The following is an 18,008-nucleotide window of genomic DNA, read 5'->3' as shown; positions in this document are numbered from 1 at the left end:
CATTCATTAGAAATTATTTAAATTCATTGGTCATTGTTCTATCCCTTTAGACCCCTGGTTTGTACAACACCGCAGCGTACTGAAGACATTAACATGTTCCTACTTCTGCTTTGTCTAGTATGTGCAGCCATTAGTAAAAGAGGATATGGTTACTTTTTCCCAGTAAACTGTCTCAATTCATTACCATGCACAGTAAAGACTTTTATTGTAAGAATGTGCAATCAAAAGGTTGATTGTCCGACGGTTGTTAATTCAAAATTAGATAGAGAAATATGAAAGATACCTCGTAATTTTGCTCCATCCATTGAACATTGACAAGCCCAGCCTCAATAGCTTGCTTCACTGCTCGTTCTGAGGTTCCTAGTAATTAAAAAAAAGTTTCACTTTATTAGCGCAGAAAATCAACATAATATCAAGTAAGGCGTCCAAACGTACCAATAACTTATTGTAATCTACAGATAGGGTAATTTTAGTATTTTCATTGGGATGTACATCAGTTTATCGGCAGTTGTCTTATCCCTTTAGATCCCCCTGACCGTATGTTATTTTGTCGTTCTCAATGGGGTCGTTTTTGTTGATTTGTATGAGAACAGGAAATGCCTTGGCCTATAAACAAGCACAATTAATTACCATGCATGCACAATTAGGACTTCCAGACAAAGGTCGTGCAATCAAAGGCTTGGTTGTAATATCCTATAGTGGTCGTTAATATAGCATCCCATTACAAGGGGATGAAGCTCTTGGGTTGTCTAGATGATCACTTGAAATCGAAAGCATAGGCGTCCAAGGGGGGGGGGGTAATGGGGCGATTACCCCCCCAAACGAATTTGGGGGTGCACCCCCCAAATTTTTTTCATTTTCCCCCCACCAAAACCGAATTACCCCCACCTTAAAAAAATTTTACCCCCCCCAAAATAAAAAGCTTGGACGCCCCTGCGAAAGATCCCGCCCCAATGAGACAGCAACTAGGTAATAAATATCCAAATGTTTGAGTTTACCTAGATCTCCCACGCGTGCCTTCTGGAATGCTTTCAACTACAAAAAAAATAATGTATTAATTCAGATATATAATATTAGAATTGTTATGTTTCATTATTAACATAAACCTTTTTTGATGAATCTTTTTATATCCCAAATGTGTTTTTGCATCGAATTGTACAATTGAATGCCATAATAAAAAATATGATTCAATGTTCCAAATAAAATAAGGTCAAGAAGTAAGGATTATTTTTTCATAATACTACACCATGTCTTTGGTGATACAAAAAAATACAATTTTAGTTTTCAAAGAATTCATTTCCCCAACTTACATTTTCAATGAATCAATATAATGTCCGAGAATTTAAATATTTGAGATTTATATTTAATAATAAAATATAAATTTCTTTTGAAAAAAATTATTAAAAAGTAAATTGGAAAGATATATCTTTTTTAACATAGAAGTGATTTTTTAGCACAAATAAAATAGTTTATGACGCAGACGACCATATGGTATTTATTTAAAACTGGTCATGATTGACATATTATCAAACTTATAACGTTTTCTATGTCGACATAAGTTATTAAATTTAGCTTGAACACAAACTTTCCTGGTTAAAAAGGTATATTTTGGTAGGTATTGTCATAAAATCGTACCTCAGATAAATCAAAGTCAGTGTTAAAGCTGCCACTGATAGCTTTCACCGTGTTACCAATGGCTGAAAATCCGGTGAAACTAAATAAAAAAACACACAGTGTTAAAAAAACAGTGTTAGTTATGGGTAAAAACAAACTTGTTGGCAGGGCTCGGTAGCCGCGAGAATGTAGCAGAAGTTATAGTTGCAGAAAAAGCGCGGCTGCCGAGCCTTGATTGTTAGGTGATAGTAAAAGGGTACACTCGAAGTTGGAAGTAAGAGAGGGGTAGGTTTCTTGTAGAATCCGTAAAGGTGTGTGTTTCAAGGCTTAAAAATAGTAGTAGAACGATAATATTCACTAAATATGTGTATTTCTTATTGAAAAGAACTATAGACAAATTTTTTTTTAAAAGTTAACATAAATTTTTATCGTTCTACTACTGTTTTTTACTTATACCACATAACCTTTATGGAATTTACCAGAAACCTCTTTGTCATTTTTCAAGTGGGGGATAAGAATTTTTATAGTTATTTGTTATTTGTTATAGAGTTTATGTACTTTTCAATCTCACTGAGAGCAAATGGTCAATAATCTATAATACAAAGTAGAACGATGTCTGTCTGTTTGTTTGTTTGTAGCGAAGGATCTCGCTAACCGCTGAACCGATCGGGTTCTCCTAAACAGAGTAGCTTCTCATAGGTCCAAGGAAGGTTTATAACTATTTTGGAAGGAGTACCACCACCCTCCCAAGAGAAATCGCACCTAGAAAAAAAATTATAACCCCCCCAAAAAAATGTGGTGGGAGGGGGGGCAGTACCAAACCCCCAAATTTTTTTTTTAACTTTTTAAATCTAGATTTTAAAAAAATGGGTTTTGGGATTCAACTCTCCCCTCAAGTGCCACCAGAGGCCTCAAAGGGCGAAGCCGCTAGTATTAATATAAAATGTATAAAATAAATAAAACGTGAGAAACATAAGAATTAAATTTATCTTATTTCATTAAGATAAAGTTTCAAGTATAAACATTTAAAACAAGTATGTCAACATCCATATAAGCCATAATTGGAAAATCAAAATGCATAATGTTTGATATGGCCATACTTACACACTTTGACGTATTATAGAGATGCCACGCTTATATTATAATTCCTTATCACCTTGGGAATCAGTTTAAAAAATAAAGTGGACAATTACCGCGCGCTAAAATGAAAAATGATCTCAAAAATGAAAAAAAAATCAACGTGCTTAAAATTGGAGTACGGACTTTCTGGTAATGATTATTAATTTGTTTTGCTTTCTCAATAATACCTAATTGCTACAGGAATCTTTATGTTTAAAAGTGGTAGAAAAATGTAAACTTGCTTAATGACCGACCTTAACTGTAGAAAAGCTTAGCTCTCAAAATGTGTCTTAGCGTGAGAATAGATATTTCTCGCATCGTATTATAAACAGCTTTCCGCGGATATAGAATGTACTAATATAAGATTAAAACCAGCTTTTTTAGCCCCGAGGTGCCGAAGGCACGAGCTAAAAGACTGGTTTTAATCTTATGATTGTACATTTTTATATTCGTAGAAAGCTTGATATAATACGATGCCTGACATAGTTTTTTCGTATGGATGAGAACCGGTTCTTATCCACCGGATTCGAATGAATACGAGAAATAAAATTAATCCTTGAGATGTTTATAAAAGAATATCAACTTTCTGTAGATTTTATCCTTTAACCTTTATTTTATATGATTTTTTGGCGTTATCCTCTTAGAAATTTTTTTTTCAATTTTGTACCTCCAAATGTCATGTCTGAATTGTCCTATCGATTTAAAACTTGGAATGGTGACTCATATAGTAGTTAGATACGATTTAGAAAGCGTGGCAACTTTATAATCGTTACGAGAATATCAGTACGTTTATTTAAAACATGCTGATATTTAACCTTTTCGACAATTTATTTTTTAAACTACTGATTTCTATTACAAAAAGGTACAATGCTGTAAGCGAAGCATCACTATATTGAAGTCCTTAAAAATGTAAGTATGTCCTTAAACAGTATCCTGTCATCAAGCAGTTTTGCAAAAATTTACTTATAATTTTGTTTTAACATATGCATTTATTATTTGCTTATTCAGTTTTTAACACTCGTCAATTGTTAATGTTCGTTTGTCCTACTGTTTCAGAGCCTCGCTTTTATAGATTTTGTCATCCTTATTTTGTTGAAAAGCCTTTTAACAAAAATTATATTAATGGTAAAGAAATTGAGTCTCCATTACATAAATTCGGCAATTGTTTAAAAGAATATAATAAGTTATTGTTGAAAATTAAATACTTTTTGTTTAAAAACAAGGAAGATTGTGTCTAATAGCAGCGAGGCTATTTGAAAATTTATAAGGAAAATATGCTATAAAGTTCATGTAAATGCTGTGACTGAGATAATGAAAGAAGATAAAAAATTGTAAAAAAAGTTAGACAAAAAAGATATAAAGATAGGGCATTTTGACTTTTCTTCCAGATTTTTAGCAAGCAGATGAAAAAGGTCCTTAACAGGAGGATCCAGGTAGTTGACTGGTTTTACATCTATACTACAAATTTATTGTTCTAACAACCCTTAAACAGTCAATACAGACAGGTGGACAGAATGACACATGAGGTGGATTCTTTAAAAAAAATTGCCCTACTAATCGCTTAGTGAGGCAAAATTGTTTTCGTGAAAAATCCTCCAAAATCACATAAAAAAATCTACAAAAATTAAATAAAAATCTTATGTTAATAATTCTTCTATGATTTTGTTTAACTTTTGTAGATTTTTAATGTGATTTTAGTGGATCTTTCACGAACACAATTTTGCCCCACTAAGCGATTAGTGGGGCAAATTTTTTTAATAATCCACCTCTGAATAGTAGCTTCAATACTAAAAAGAAGTTAGTTTAGTTTGTTTAACAAAATGGAAGCAAACAAAGAAAAAGGGCCACTCAACACAACAATTAACAATGGGTCTCGCAACACTTCTTGCCTCTGAAATTTCAAATTTACTATTTCTGTCAGCCAACACATTGTGAACTAGTCCGGTTAAAGTAAAACTTTGACTTCCATAGCTAGAATAGTTATTTATCACATAGTATTATATATATTAAAATGTAAAACATTAGAACCAATTTTGTTAGCCCCGAGGGGTCAAAGACTAGGGCTAACAAAACTGGTATTAATTTTATGATATTTGTGAAAACTTTTCTGTAATACCATGCTACTCATATTTTTTAGTATGGCTTAGAACCGGTTCTAATCAAGCAGATATAAGTCGGATTCGAAGCTATACTGGAAAGTTTTTTTTATATAAATACTAGAGTTGGCTCGATATAATTATCTCCCTATTGGCTAGTTTTCTATATGCATATCTATTTCTCAATAAATCTATTTTCCTCACCCGGCATTACTATCTAAAAGAAAGTAAATATTTAATAATCTAAATGATTTTAAAAAGATTTTTTAAATTATATTTTTTTCTTTACATTACCATCACCAAAGGGTTAATGATGATGATTACAATTTTAGTTTAATATTTGAACACACAAAGTGTCGCCACAATCGAATTCTTTTAAAACAGAGTTTTCTTAAATTTATTATATTATAAATTTAAATTTTCTTTTTTATGATTAGAAATTAAATACATTGATATAAGGTAAATAGCAACATGAAATTAAAAAAAGGAATTTATTTTTGATAAAGTAAAATAATGGGTCTTATCGTTCTTGGCAATGAGAGTTTATTATGGATTATTGGAGCACTATGAGTTTTAAACAAATATTCCTTGGAAAACTTGAGCTCATTTATAGACATTTATTTCCTATATAGATCTGACATGGATCTTGAAGCAATTAAGCAGGCCGTTTTGTACATGTTAAAAATTGGAAGATTTCATTAAATAAAAGTTATCGCAAATATACTTAGTAAATAAATAATATGCGGAAATAATACAAATACACAATGCGGCAATACTAAAAAACCTGTTTTTACACAGTAGAAATTAATCCAATAAAAAACTCTGATAAAATATTTTTTTTTGTAGAAGAGATATATTAAAAATTGACTAATAAGAAATAAAATGGGTGAAATGTTAGGAAGACAAAACTTAATAGGAGGGGACCAGGGGCGTCCAAGCTTTTTTTTTTGGGGGGGGTAAAAAATTTTAGGGGGGGGGGTAATTCGTGTTTGGGGGGGGTAAAATGGCGCGCGAAGCGCGCCGAAATTTTTTTTTACCCCCCCCAAAATTTTTACCCCGGGGGTAAAATTTGATTGGGGGGGGTAATTACCCCCCCTAAAGTCTGTTGGGGGGGGTAAATACTCCCCCCAAATCTGTTGGGGGGGGTAATTACCCCCCCCCAAACTAATTTACCCCGGGGGTAAAATTTTTGGGGGGGGTAATTTAATTATGTAAAAAAAGCACCTACCTAATCTATTAAGTTAATAAGTACTATCCTATAACATAAAGTAGTAAGTAAGGTTTATTTGACTATAGCTTCAGATTTCATTACTTTTAATACTGAGTTCTCCTTTTTAGGAAAGCTTCACATAGATCCCATGATGGTTCCACACTATTATAGGTCAATCCTTTGAGTGGTTTTAGGCTATTTTTCTCCTCCCTTTTTACCCTTTAGAAAACACGAGTTCTTAGATGCTAAGGGCGCCACTACTATTCAAATATATAGTAGTATCTCATTCTTTAGAACATAAAAACCAATATGATTATACTTTAAAGTGAAGCGTCTTATAGGTCCTGGTAAGTTTTATAACTAGTTTTGAGACACCCTGACTTCCTCCCAAAAGAAATCGCCCATAGAAATTCTTTTTCATTATTTAATGAAATATTTAATTTAGTTAGGTATCTATTTTATGGAATCTTCAGTGCTTTACAATTACATCATAGATCCCCCCCCAAAAAAAAAATTTTCAGTAAAATTTTTTTTTAAGAACATTCAATTTGGGGGGGGGGGTAAATACCCCCCCCCCCAAAAAAAATTTTTTAAAGAACATTTATTTTGGGGGGGGTAATTACCCCCCCCAAAATCGTTGGGGGGGGGGTAAATACCCCCCCCAAAATCGTTGGGGGTGCCTACGGCACCCCCAAGGTAGGGGTAATTTTTTTTGGGGGGGGTATTGTTCAAAAAATTTTGGGGGTGCCTACGGCACCCCCAAAATCGTTTGGGGGTGCCAAATGGCCCATTACCCCCCCCCCTTGGACGCCTATGGAGGGGACATTTGTTATTTCTTGTTTATTACACTAGTCCCCAAAGATTTATAACAACGTTTCCTTATCCGTTGTCTTAACAACTTTGGGGACATTTATTAAATTTTGATTGGTTGGTGCATTTGGTTGAGTGTCCAAACAGTTCAACTACTATTTATGTTCTTCTGAAGGGGTAATTTTATGTATCACCATTGGGCATGTACATCAATTTACCGGTCATTGTCTTATCCCTTTAGATCCCTTGGAATCACGTGATTGGTCCATATAAGCGGCAAATCCATCTAATTATAATTCAGGTAGATGTCCAAACCTGTTTCTAAAAAGACACTCAATCTTTTCGAAAGTTTTCTTATTTGCGTACTAGCAGCTTTGAATTTGAGGCGCGGCTGTCAAGCCCTGCATTAATTGATAGGGTAGTGGTAGGTAAAATAGATATCATTGTACTTACTAGCTCTTAACAAGTTCCCATTTGTCTCTGAGGAAATTGAACGCCAGATATCTTCCAATTGTGTTCCTAGCCACGCTTCCTGAGGACTCAAAAACATATGCTTTTCCATACAAATTAGAAATCAAATGATTTTCAAAGCTTAGACGTTTACAAATATTATTATAAACTTAAGATCTTAATAAATACTGAAGGTCTTGGGATATCTATTTTAGGTAAACTTCACATAGGTCCCGTGAGTGTTTTAGGCTATTTCATTTTAGATTTAAGTTTTGGAATGGTTTTAAGCTATTTTTTAGTTATTATATAAGTAACAAAACTCCCCAAATTTATATATGTTCGATACATTTTCGAGACTCAATATGATATCGGAACAAAATAAAAGAAATACTATTGATTAAATAGTACAATAACTATTATGTAATCATTTACTTTTCAGCCAATTTGAAAATAATTAATCAGAATTAATAATTTGTTTCAAGACCTTAGTCTGCAAGTCCTAAACAACCAGTTATACGTTTTTTCGACGTTAGACTTAACGTTAGATACCATATATACTCATGTTTTAAAAATCGGCGGGAAAACTATATTTTTCCTATGACTTTGCTTCCGTCTTGTCTTCTGACTCCACTGCCAGCGGTCAAACTCATATTCAGGTACCTAGACACACACACACACACAATTCAAATTGACGCTAAAATGAACCAATCACATGTCTCAATTTGAGATGTTGAAACGTGATTGGATGATTTTGGCGGCAAAATTAAAATTTTCATTATTAACTAAGAAAAATTGGACCATGGAAAGAAAATGACGTAGCGGGTTTTGTCGTATTTTCACAGTAGCTTTTTTCCTATTTCTAGCCCATGTGGGGGGCACCAACCCTGCGGGGCCAATTTACTCACCGTGCAGGACAGTCATTAACATTACCTAACCTAAATTAACCTATCAAATGTACTGTGAAAACACAACGAAAATCGCAACTTCATTTTCTTTCCATGATCCTAAAAATTTATTGTTTTTATCGTTCTGTAATACTTGAAAATGTAGTTTTCAAATTTTTCTTAAAAATATGCAAATTTTTATTTTGAAGTTTGTTTGTTGTTTGAACAAGGATGACAACATCCATAAAGGCGAAGCACTGAAACTGTAGGACAAACGGACATTAACACTTGTATAGTATCTGAACTGAAAAATCGGAACATAAATGTATAAATGTCGAATCAAAATTGTAGGTAAATTTGTTGAAAAACTGCTTAAAAACAGGATAATATTTATGGACATACTTACATTTTTGGACTTGATTATAGAGTTGCTTCGCTTATAATATTGTTCCTTGTTGTCCCAGGAATCAATATACCAAAAATCAGATCAAACGGATAATTAAAACACTTGAAAATTTGTTGTTAAAAAAGTAGAAAAATCAACATGTTTAAAATGGACGTACGGACATTGTGGTAATGATTATAGAGTTGCTACGCTTTCTAAATCGTACCCAACTACTACAGGAATCATCATGCAAAGTTTGAAATCGATAGGACAATTCTAACATGCCTAAATTAACGAATAAAAGCTATCTATCTCGGACGGACGTACGGACGTACGGACGGACCGAACCTAATTATAGAAAAGCTTCGCTTTTAAAAATCTAGGAATCTTAGTACAAATATTGGTTCCATAGAAATTGCTCCAAATCATTCAGACCCAAAGCAGTAAGGAACAGGGTATAGTGTCCAATAAAAATGGCGACACGTACAAATGACTAGTGATAGGCCAATGTAATTGACCAATTGTAAATTGTATTCTGGCCTATCATTGGTCATTTATATTGTTTGACGTCATTTTTATTGAACACTATACGCTGGCGCAAAACCCGAACTTTCCCAACTTAACCTAACATAACCCTAAAAAAATACTATCTTATAATATGAATACAATTTCGTTTTGGTGCATTTTCAGTTCCATCAAACAAACACATGTTTATTATTAAGTAACCTTATCTCCTAGGCTACCCTTAAAAATTTAATAAGATCGGGCAATTATAGACAAAAACGAAAATTGAAAAGTAAAATTACCTATTCAAGAGCCAAACTTGTTCAGTACAACCCAGAGCATACAGAATATTAGCTTTCTCTGTACCAACATTAGAATTCTCGTATCTAAATATTTTAAATCAAATGTATAAACAAGGATGACAACATCCATAATTAGCAAATCACAAAATTATGGTAAAAGAAACGGACAATGTGAGTTATAGAGCAGGTATGTAACAAAAAAGAAAGGAAAATATGTGAAAAATCCTTCTTTTTTAAGATCCTTTCTAAATAAACAAAAAACTGTCTTTTGAAGTTTGACCGACAGGCCGACGAATTAAGTAAACTATATGCTTGATGCTTATGTGAATCACATCCCCAAATTCACCAACTTGTACAGAACAATTAAAATGAACTATCTTAGAATAGAAATCCTAACTGTGAATGGTAAAGAGTTGCTTCTGTAATTGTGCCAGGGTATTCCCCCCACTTTGTCTTTTTGATCTTTTGTAACGATGAATGCAGGTGTTAATCATTTTTAATATCTTTGATAAGACGCGGAGCTTGACCTATTGTCGAATTGTAAAAAACTAGCAGCTACGTCCCTATAGGCCTCTGGGGACACTTGAGGAGGTTTTTTCCTATTTTAGATTTTAAAAAAGTAGAAATAAGTTTTAAATTTTTGTTTTTGTTTAATTTAATTCATTTTTTTGGGAGGTTAATATTTTTTCTTGAGACGTTTTCTCTAGGAAGGGTGGTGGAACCCCCCCCCCCTCAAAAAAAAAAAAAATAATTATAAACCTTCCCGAGACATATGAGAAGCTTCCATGTAAAGGAGAATCATACTGGTTCAGCGGTTAGAAATACCCTTCGGTAAAAACAAACAGACAGACAAACATCCTGTTACTTTATTAAAAGGAAGTATAGTTACCTTTTCCAAGCAAAATCCCATTCCTTCTCCCCTCCTTCAGCAATAGCATTGCAATATGTAACACTCTTCAAATTTACATCAATTCTAAAAAAGATATTTATATTCATTGTTTGATTAATAGATAGATGGATAGCAAGATTATTAGATTAACATATGTGTAGATGGATGGATGGATTGATTATGGAAAAAAATACCAAAAAGATTAACATTTGACTGAATACAAAATTAGCTTTAAACAAATGGAGTGTACGAATAACAATTATTGTATATATGGACAGTACTTACGGATTTTTGTCTTCAGCATCTGGATCGGTCATACCCATCCAGCTTCTGTAGGTGCCTGTCACTTTGTTGACACAGTCTTCATGGCCCATACTACATGCCCAGCTTACCTAAATTATAATGCTCATACAGGTCCTTTATCTATTTATACAGATTTATTTTTCTCGTATTCATTCGGAACCGATTAATATCTGGTGGATTAGAACCGGTTCTCATCCATACGAAAAAATTATGTCTAGCATCGTATTATATCCAGTTTTCTACGAATATAAAAATGTACAATCATAAGATTAAAACCAGTTTTTTAGCATGTGCCTTAAGCACCTCGGGGCTAAAAAAACTGGTTTTAATCTTATGATTGTACATTCTATATCCGGGGAAAGCCGTTTATATTACGATGCGAGAAATAACTATTCTCGTATTTATACGGAACCGATTAATATCTGGTGGAATCCATACGATAAAATGATGTCTAGCATCGTATTATATCTATTTTCTTATGAATATAAAAATGTACAATCATAAGATTAAAACAAGTTTTTTTAGCTTGTGCCTTCGGCATCTCAGGGCTAAAAAAACTGGTTTTAATCTTATAATTTTACATTTTATATCCGCGGAAAGCTGTTTATAATACGATGCGAGAAATAAATATTATAATTTATTTTTTTTGGAGTTAGTTAAAACCTTTAAAACGCCAAAACGGAATAAGCTGTACTTTAAAAAAAAAGCTTTGTTGCTGTCCTAATGTATTGTATATCTACATCCTAGAGAACGAAAGTTAACCTACTTTAAACAATAAACATGCCCTTTGATTTAATACTAAAACTCATAATATTTAGTATTTTAATGAAATAATGTTATTTTGTGTATCATATAAAGTAAACTTTTAGGGTATAGTCCCTTTCGTGGCAATGCCTCTTAAGGAGCGTTTCTTCGTATTTTCACAGTAGCTTTCCCCTACTTCTATCCTTTGCAGGGGGCTCTAACCCTGCAGGGCCAATTGCCTAACCCTGCGGGACAATCACCTAACCCAACAAAACCTAAAAAAAACTAATGTGAAAATACGACGAAAGTCCTCTTCAGGGGCATTGCCACGAAAGGGACTATACCCAACTTTTGTATTATAAGCATTTCACAAGGAATAATAAATAAGATATTCAGTTAAAGAAATATAAATTTAAATTGTTCAAGGCTTCTATGTAAGCAATAATTTTATAATAGCTGCGATACTTATCATATTTTACAATTCTTGAGTAAACTTACAATTTTCTTTCTCAAGAGGATATCCAAATGTTCATCATCAGCCTTGCCGTCAAATCCAAGCTTCTGGTAGATTGGGGCCAACAGCTTCAACATGTAACTGAAAATAATTTATAATTTTATAATTTAATTGTTTTATTCTTTTTTCAACAAATTTTATCTGAAGGCCTTAGACAGAATAGACTTTCAAAAATCAGCCTTTTATGTGAAATAGCAACCGAGTAATTCAATATTTCGGGTATAGTCCTTTCCACGACATCCCTCCATAAGGAGCGATTCTTCGTATTTTTAAAATGGCTTTTTATAGGTTATTTTAGGTTAGGTTAGGTTATATTGTGTTAGGTGATTGCCCCACAGGGTTAGGTAATTGGCCCCGCAGGGTTAGAGCCCCCCGCAGGGGCTAGAAATAGGAGAAAAGCTACTGTGAAAAATACGAAGAATCGCTCCTTATGGAGGGATGTCGTGGAAAGGACTATACCCAATATTTCTGTTAAAATCTAATTTCTGTCATAGCATTGCCAACAGTTATATGTTGGAGGCTCATTAGTCTAAGGAAATCTTCTAAAAAATCAGACTTCTATCTTGAATACCATCCCACTAATTTACAATTTTGACAAATCTTAATGAATGGACTCAGAGATGTTATGTATAATATTACAAATATACAGTTTCACTGATGAAAATATTCAGTTTCACTGATGAAAATATACATTTTTACTGATGAAAATATACAGTTTCACTGATGAAAATATATAGTTTCACTGATGAAAATATACAGTTTCACTGATGAAAATATATAGTTTCACTGATGAAAATATACAGTTTCACTGATGAAAATATACAGTTTCACTGATGAAAATATATAGTTTCACTGATGAAAATATACAGCTTCACTGATGAAAATATACAGTTTCACTGATGAAAATATACAGTTTCACTGATGAAAATATACAGTTTCACTTTGAAAATAGTACAGTTTCACTGATGAAAATATATAGTTTCACTAATGAAAATATACAGTTTCACTGATGAAAATATACAGTTTCACTGATGAAAATATATAGTTTCACTGATGAAAATATACAGTTTCACTGATGAAAATATACAGTTTCACTGATGAAAATATATAGTTTCACTGATGAAAATATACAGCTTCACTGATGAAAATATACAGTTTCACTGATGAAAATATACAGTTTCACTGATGAAAATATACAGTTTCACTTTGAAAATAGTACAGTTTCACTGATGAAAATATACAGTTTCACTGATGAAAATATACAGTTTCACTTTGAAAATATACAGTTTCACTGATGAAAATAGTACAGTTTCACTGATGAAAATATACAGTTTCATTGATGAAAATGTAAGGCAAATATTGGTTACAATACACAAGTATAAAATATTTCTTTGGTAATTAAGTTTGATCTCTCTTTGATCCTAATATTAGATTTACAAGAAATGACATATAAGTACATATACAGCATGCGGCAGCCAAATTGTCGCCAACTTTAAAACGTAGTAGATCCAAGACAACATTATGAAATAAACTATTCTATACTAGTCCTTCTAGAGGACAGACAAATGGGGAAAAAATTACACCGAGAACATCGAAATCAGTAACTGAGGATCAAGGATTCTCCAACCTTTCAGCCTACTCTTTATCACAGCATCTCTGAAAACTTGCCACAGATGAGCTAGAAAGTTGCTTTTTACAATTTTAGAAATGGCATAGGAATAGAACTAAATTAAGTTACTATTTGAACATGTATCATAAGTGAATTTCAGGGTACCCTAGACTGACTTGAAATTGAAAAATTTTTGATTTTACAAGAACTGTTATGATGTCAAAATAAGGAGTTGTGGCCTCTTAGCTCTCCCAACCTTAATCCCTTGGACTTTTATGCCTAAGTTTGTAGTCAAAGTGTGGTCTAAATGAGGGAAATGAAGTAAAAACACGCGGCATTAACGTAAATGTTAGCGTGTTTGCTTTCTGTCGGAGAGATGTCAATTTCGAGTCTTGCCCACACCACAGCATACTAGAGACGTTAAAAATGGAACATACTGCTTGTCAGGCATGTGACACTAATAACGAGTTGGAGGAATGCCTTAGCCCATAAACAGGTGCAAATCATTACCATGCATTTTTAGGACTTCCAGAAAAAAGGTCGTGCAATCAAAAGGATATTTGTTTGAATGTTACATTGCCTAATTACCATTTCCCAGTGGGCGTAAGTGTATTTCATCCCATAACAAGGGGATAATGCTCTGGCTTCTCTAGATTATAACTTGTAATCGAATGAGACCCCGTCCCATTGAGGTAAGTAACTAGGTAATTAATATAACTTATTTACTAAGTATATTTGCGATAACTTTTATTTAATAGATTCTTCCAATTTTTAACATTTACAAAACTGCCTGCTTTATTGCTTCAAGATCCATGTCAGATCTATATAGAAAATAAATGTCTATAAAGGAGCTCAAGTTTTCCAAAGAACAAATGTTTAAAACTCATAGTGCTCCATTAATCCTCATTAAACTCTCATTGACCAAAGCGATAAGACCTTTATTCTATTTGTTTATGGAATGAATAAAGTTTTTTAATCCATGTTGATATTTGAATTACATTGAAGTATTTAATCTTAATTTAATAAACAAAAAAATTACGTTCATAACATAGAAAATCTAAGAAAACTCTGTTTTAAAAGAATTCGATTGTGGCGACACTTCCGTAGTGTTCAAATATTAAAACTAATATTTTAAGATCAGCTCCAAATGGATTTCCTATTCTAGCCCTAGTTTCCTAAAGTGTACAGCAGATAACCCAATTATTGCAGACCCTTTTTTCAGCTACTCTGGAAATTTGTAAAAACAAAGCGATTTATACATTATACATTCAAAATTTTAATGTTTAAAATTTTAATTTTTTTTGGAAGTTTGAAGCTTTTTTAGCTAATAGCAAATTTCGAGATAGGACGCGGACGCTAGTTACACTTTTGGAAACTAAATTAGAGTTCATCAATTTTAATCATATTAACCCTTTGGTGATGGTAATGTAAATAAAAATATAATTGAAGAAATCTTTTTAAAATCGTTTAAAATATTAAATATTTACTTCTTTCTTTTGGATAGTAATGGCAAGGGAGGAAAATTGAAAGAGATAAATATGTACTTATAGAAAACTAGCCAATAGTGAGATAGTTATATCGAGCCAACTCTAGTATATATATACAACCCGCATCTTTAACTTTTATATTATTTACTAAGTATATTTGCGATTACTTTTATTTAATGAAATCTTCCAATTTTTAACATGTACAAAACGGCCTGCTTAATTGCTTCAAGATCCATGTCAGATCTATATAGGAAATAAATGTCTATAAACGAGCTCAAGTTTTCCAAGGAATATATGATTAAAACTCATAGTGCTCCAATAATCCATAATAAACTCTCATTGCCCAGAACGATAAGACCCATTATTTTACTTTATTAAAAATAAATTCATTTTTTTCATTTCATGTTGCTATTTACCTTATATTGATGTATTTAATTTCTAATCATAAAAAAGAAAATTTAAATTTATAATATGATAAATTTAAGAAAACTATGTTTTAAAAGAATTCGATTGTGGCGACATTTTGTGTGTTCAAATATTAAACTAAAATTGTAATCATCATCATTAACCCTTTGGTGATGGTAATGTAAAGAAAAAAATATAATTTAAAAAAATCTTTTAAAAATAATTTAAATTATTAAATATTTACTTTCTTTTAGATAGTAATGCCGGGTGAGGAAAATAGATTTATTGAGAAATAGATATGCATATAGAAAACTAGCCAATAGGGAGATAATTATATCGAGCCAACTCTAGTATAAAATGGAGTACACATCTCACACTTTTGTATAATTCTCCTTTGGTCTCATTAGTTTTTATAATGGATGGTGTGGGGAGAGGGGGGGGGGCGAGGAGGTTTGTAATTGGATTAAACTATATAATGATTATAGTTACTAATCACATTGCATCGTATAAAAGACAGCTTTGCGCAGATATTTAAATGAAAAATTATAAGATTTGTTAGTCCCGAGGGCCCGAAAGCCAAAGCTTACAAAACTGGTATTAATTTTATGATTTTCATTTCAATATTTGTATAAAATTGTCTGTAACGCAATACTACACATGATTTATCAATATGGCTGAGAACCGGTGGAAACTTTTCGTTAAAATTCTCTGTGTCAATAAACATGTAGCGTCATAATTTACTTTGTCCGTCTGTCTGTTGATTATGCTACTAAAGACATAGATGTATAATGTATGTATATTTATATAAGACAGTTTTATGATTTTCTTAATATTTCTATTTTGTATCTTCTCTATCAAAATTTTATAATAACTTAACATCTACTGTTTAACCCTGAATGACTGTATTGTAATTCCATGATTATTTTGTGCTTGGATACTTATGGATGTTGTAATCCTTGTTTTCACATTTTAAATTACGTCGTATCATTTTAAACTTATATTTATATACTTACAGAATTTGATTTTCGTTTAAGATTACGTCTTTCAGCAATTTAAAGAGTAAATGTAAGATATGTGACGTTAAGGTTAATTAATACTGAAACCTTTTTTAGAGAAAGAAAGATAATTTACTCCATAATGAAAACGTCGTCTTTAATTTATAGGAATCTTTTTTTTTTGACTGCTACGTTATGTAGCCCGTTGCTTAATGAAAGTTTATACGTCCGTAACAGATTGCTCTTAACTATAATTTAAGCATGTTGGAATCGTCCTATATCTCTATAGAGAGAGCGTCATTCGAGACGGCGGTGGTGACTTAATTTGGGATATCAGCCATACTCAAGGACGGTGTTATAACAAAAAGAAGCTCCCATGAGATTAAGTATCAAGTCATAATGTACTTGGAGCGTAAGCTTGCCCTATTGGTTCAACCTACTCCATAACGACTTAGATACAAAGACTTAGAAACTATTACTAATTCATCAAGCAAGAAGCTTCAGATATTATTATGTGATTTCGATTATTTGAAAAGCATTCTAGGTTTTATACAACCACATGTTGCTATTCTGAAGGTTGTCATCCTTGTTTTTTTTTTAAATGATTAACATTAAATTGAATTTGTATAACTCATTATCTTACATTTTCTATACAGAAAGGATTATTAACACATTTACGTCAATAGTGAAAATTTTAAGTTAATTAGATAAAAAAAATGAAACCATATTTGTCAAAGACTTTGTTAATATCAGGCTGACAATAATCTGTTATAACTAGTATGGACTCTTTATGCAAGAGGACCATTCAATATTTAATAAAATAGACTTAAACCATCCCAAAACCTATGTAAAAATTCCATGAGATGGATATATTATCCATATATTTACTATTACAACAACAATACAAATTTTGAAAGTTCCAGTATTTTGTAAATTAAACAGATAAGATTCCACATTCCATAGCTTTTGAAAAATATTGACCATTGTACTTTTGTCGAATGTACCAATGGTAGGAGGGGGGAGTGGAACGGATTTGGATTCATAAGGCTGCTATGCTATTAAACATATACGTAAATTGAACAAGCCCTACACAAAAAAAAGAATTAAAATATCACCTTTTGAATTCTCCATAAGCGCTAGTTCTTTTCAACATATCCTGATAACGTAATACTTATTCATTTATAGTTTTTGATTTTATATTTACTTAGTAAAATAAAGTTTAAACGCAATCCGAAAAGATATTATTGAAAATTCAGTCTTTTGTGTGTAACTATTTACTGTATTTTTTTCGTATAAAGTTTCGTTGGTATGTAATGTAACATATATTCTGTATATGATCGCAATTTTTCTAAAAGCTGAAAAATTCTAATTTATACCACCAAATCAAGATGTAAAAAAACTCTCAAATTGTATTGGACAAAAAATGAGAGAATATATTTATAAGACTTTAGGCAATAAGAAAGATTTGCTCTCCAGTTTCCCCTCCCTTCCAGGTTGTTTACCCTATCTACTTACTTAGCCTACAAATTGCAATGAAAATATTTTATTTTAAATGGAATTTTTTAGTAGCGAAGCGTCCGTCCGTCCGTCTGTCCGTAATTAATGAATTGGGGGAAACGTGATTTTCTCGGCTCCTATTCAAGATAGACAGCTGAAATTTTTAGTGAAGATTCCCACTATATATGCCC

The 18,008-nt window shown here is 32.1% G+C and overlaps 1 protein-coding gene across 2 annotated transcripts in view; it reads right to left on the bottom strand.

Moving 5' to 3' along the window:
• LOC145330004 (aminopeptidase N-like) overlaps positions 1–18,008 on the bottom strand; it is a 48,356-nt gene that overhangs the window by 1,655 nt on the left and 28,693 nt on the right. The window contains exons 27-36 of one of the 2 annotated variants that reach the window (XM_080174530.1): positions 17,436–17,478; positions 11,809–11,905; positions 10,549–10,655; positions 10,264–10,347; positions 9,375–9,458; positions 7,897–7,959; positions 7,303–7,383; positions 4,623–4,704; positions 999–1,035; positions 284–360 (exon numbers count right to left, since the gene is read on the bottom strand). In XM_080174530.1, the coding sequence (XP_080030656.1) occupies positions 284–360; positions 999–1,035; positions 4,623–4,704; positions 7,303–7,383; positions 7,897–7,959; positions 9,375–9,458; positions 10,264–10,347; positions 10,549–10,655; positions 11,809–11,905; positions 17,436–17,478 (755 nt within the window). Of the gene's footprint in view, positions 1–283; positions 361–998; positions 1,036–1,635; positions 1,715–4,622; positions 4,705–7,302; positions 7,384–7,896; positions 7,960–9,374; positions 9,459–10,263; positions 10,348–10,548; positions 10,656–11,808; positions 11,906–17,435; positions 17,479–18,008 lie in introns of both variants that reach the window. The other variant, XM_080174531.1, reaches the window with a different exon arrangement.

Source organism: Acartia tonsa, chromosome 10 (assembly GCF_053477335.1).
Source record: "Acartia tonsa isolate MP-2025a chromosome 10, ASM5347733v1, whole genome shotgun sequence".
Lineage (NCBI taxonomy): Eukaryota > Metazoa > Arthropoda > Copepoda > Calanoida > Acartiidae > Acartia > Acartia tonsa.
Note: the sequence above shows the minus strand (reverse complement) of the source record. Positions and strands in the feature narration are given on the sequence as shown.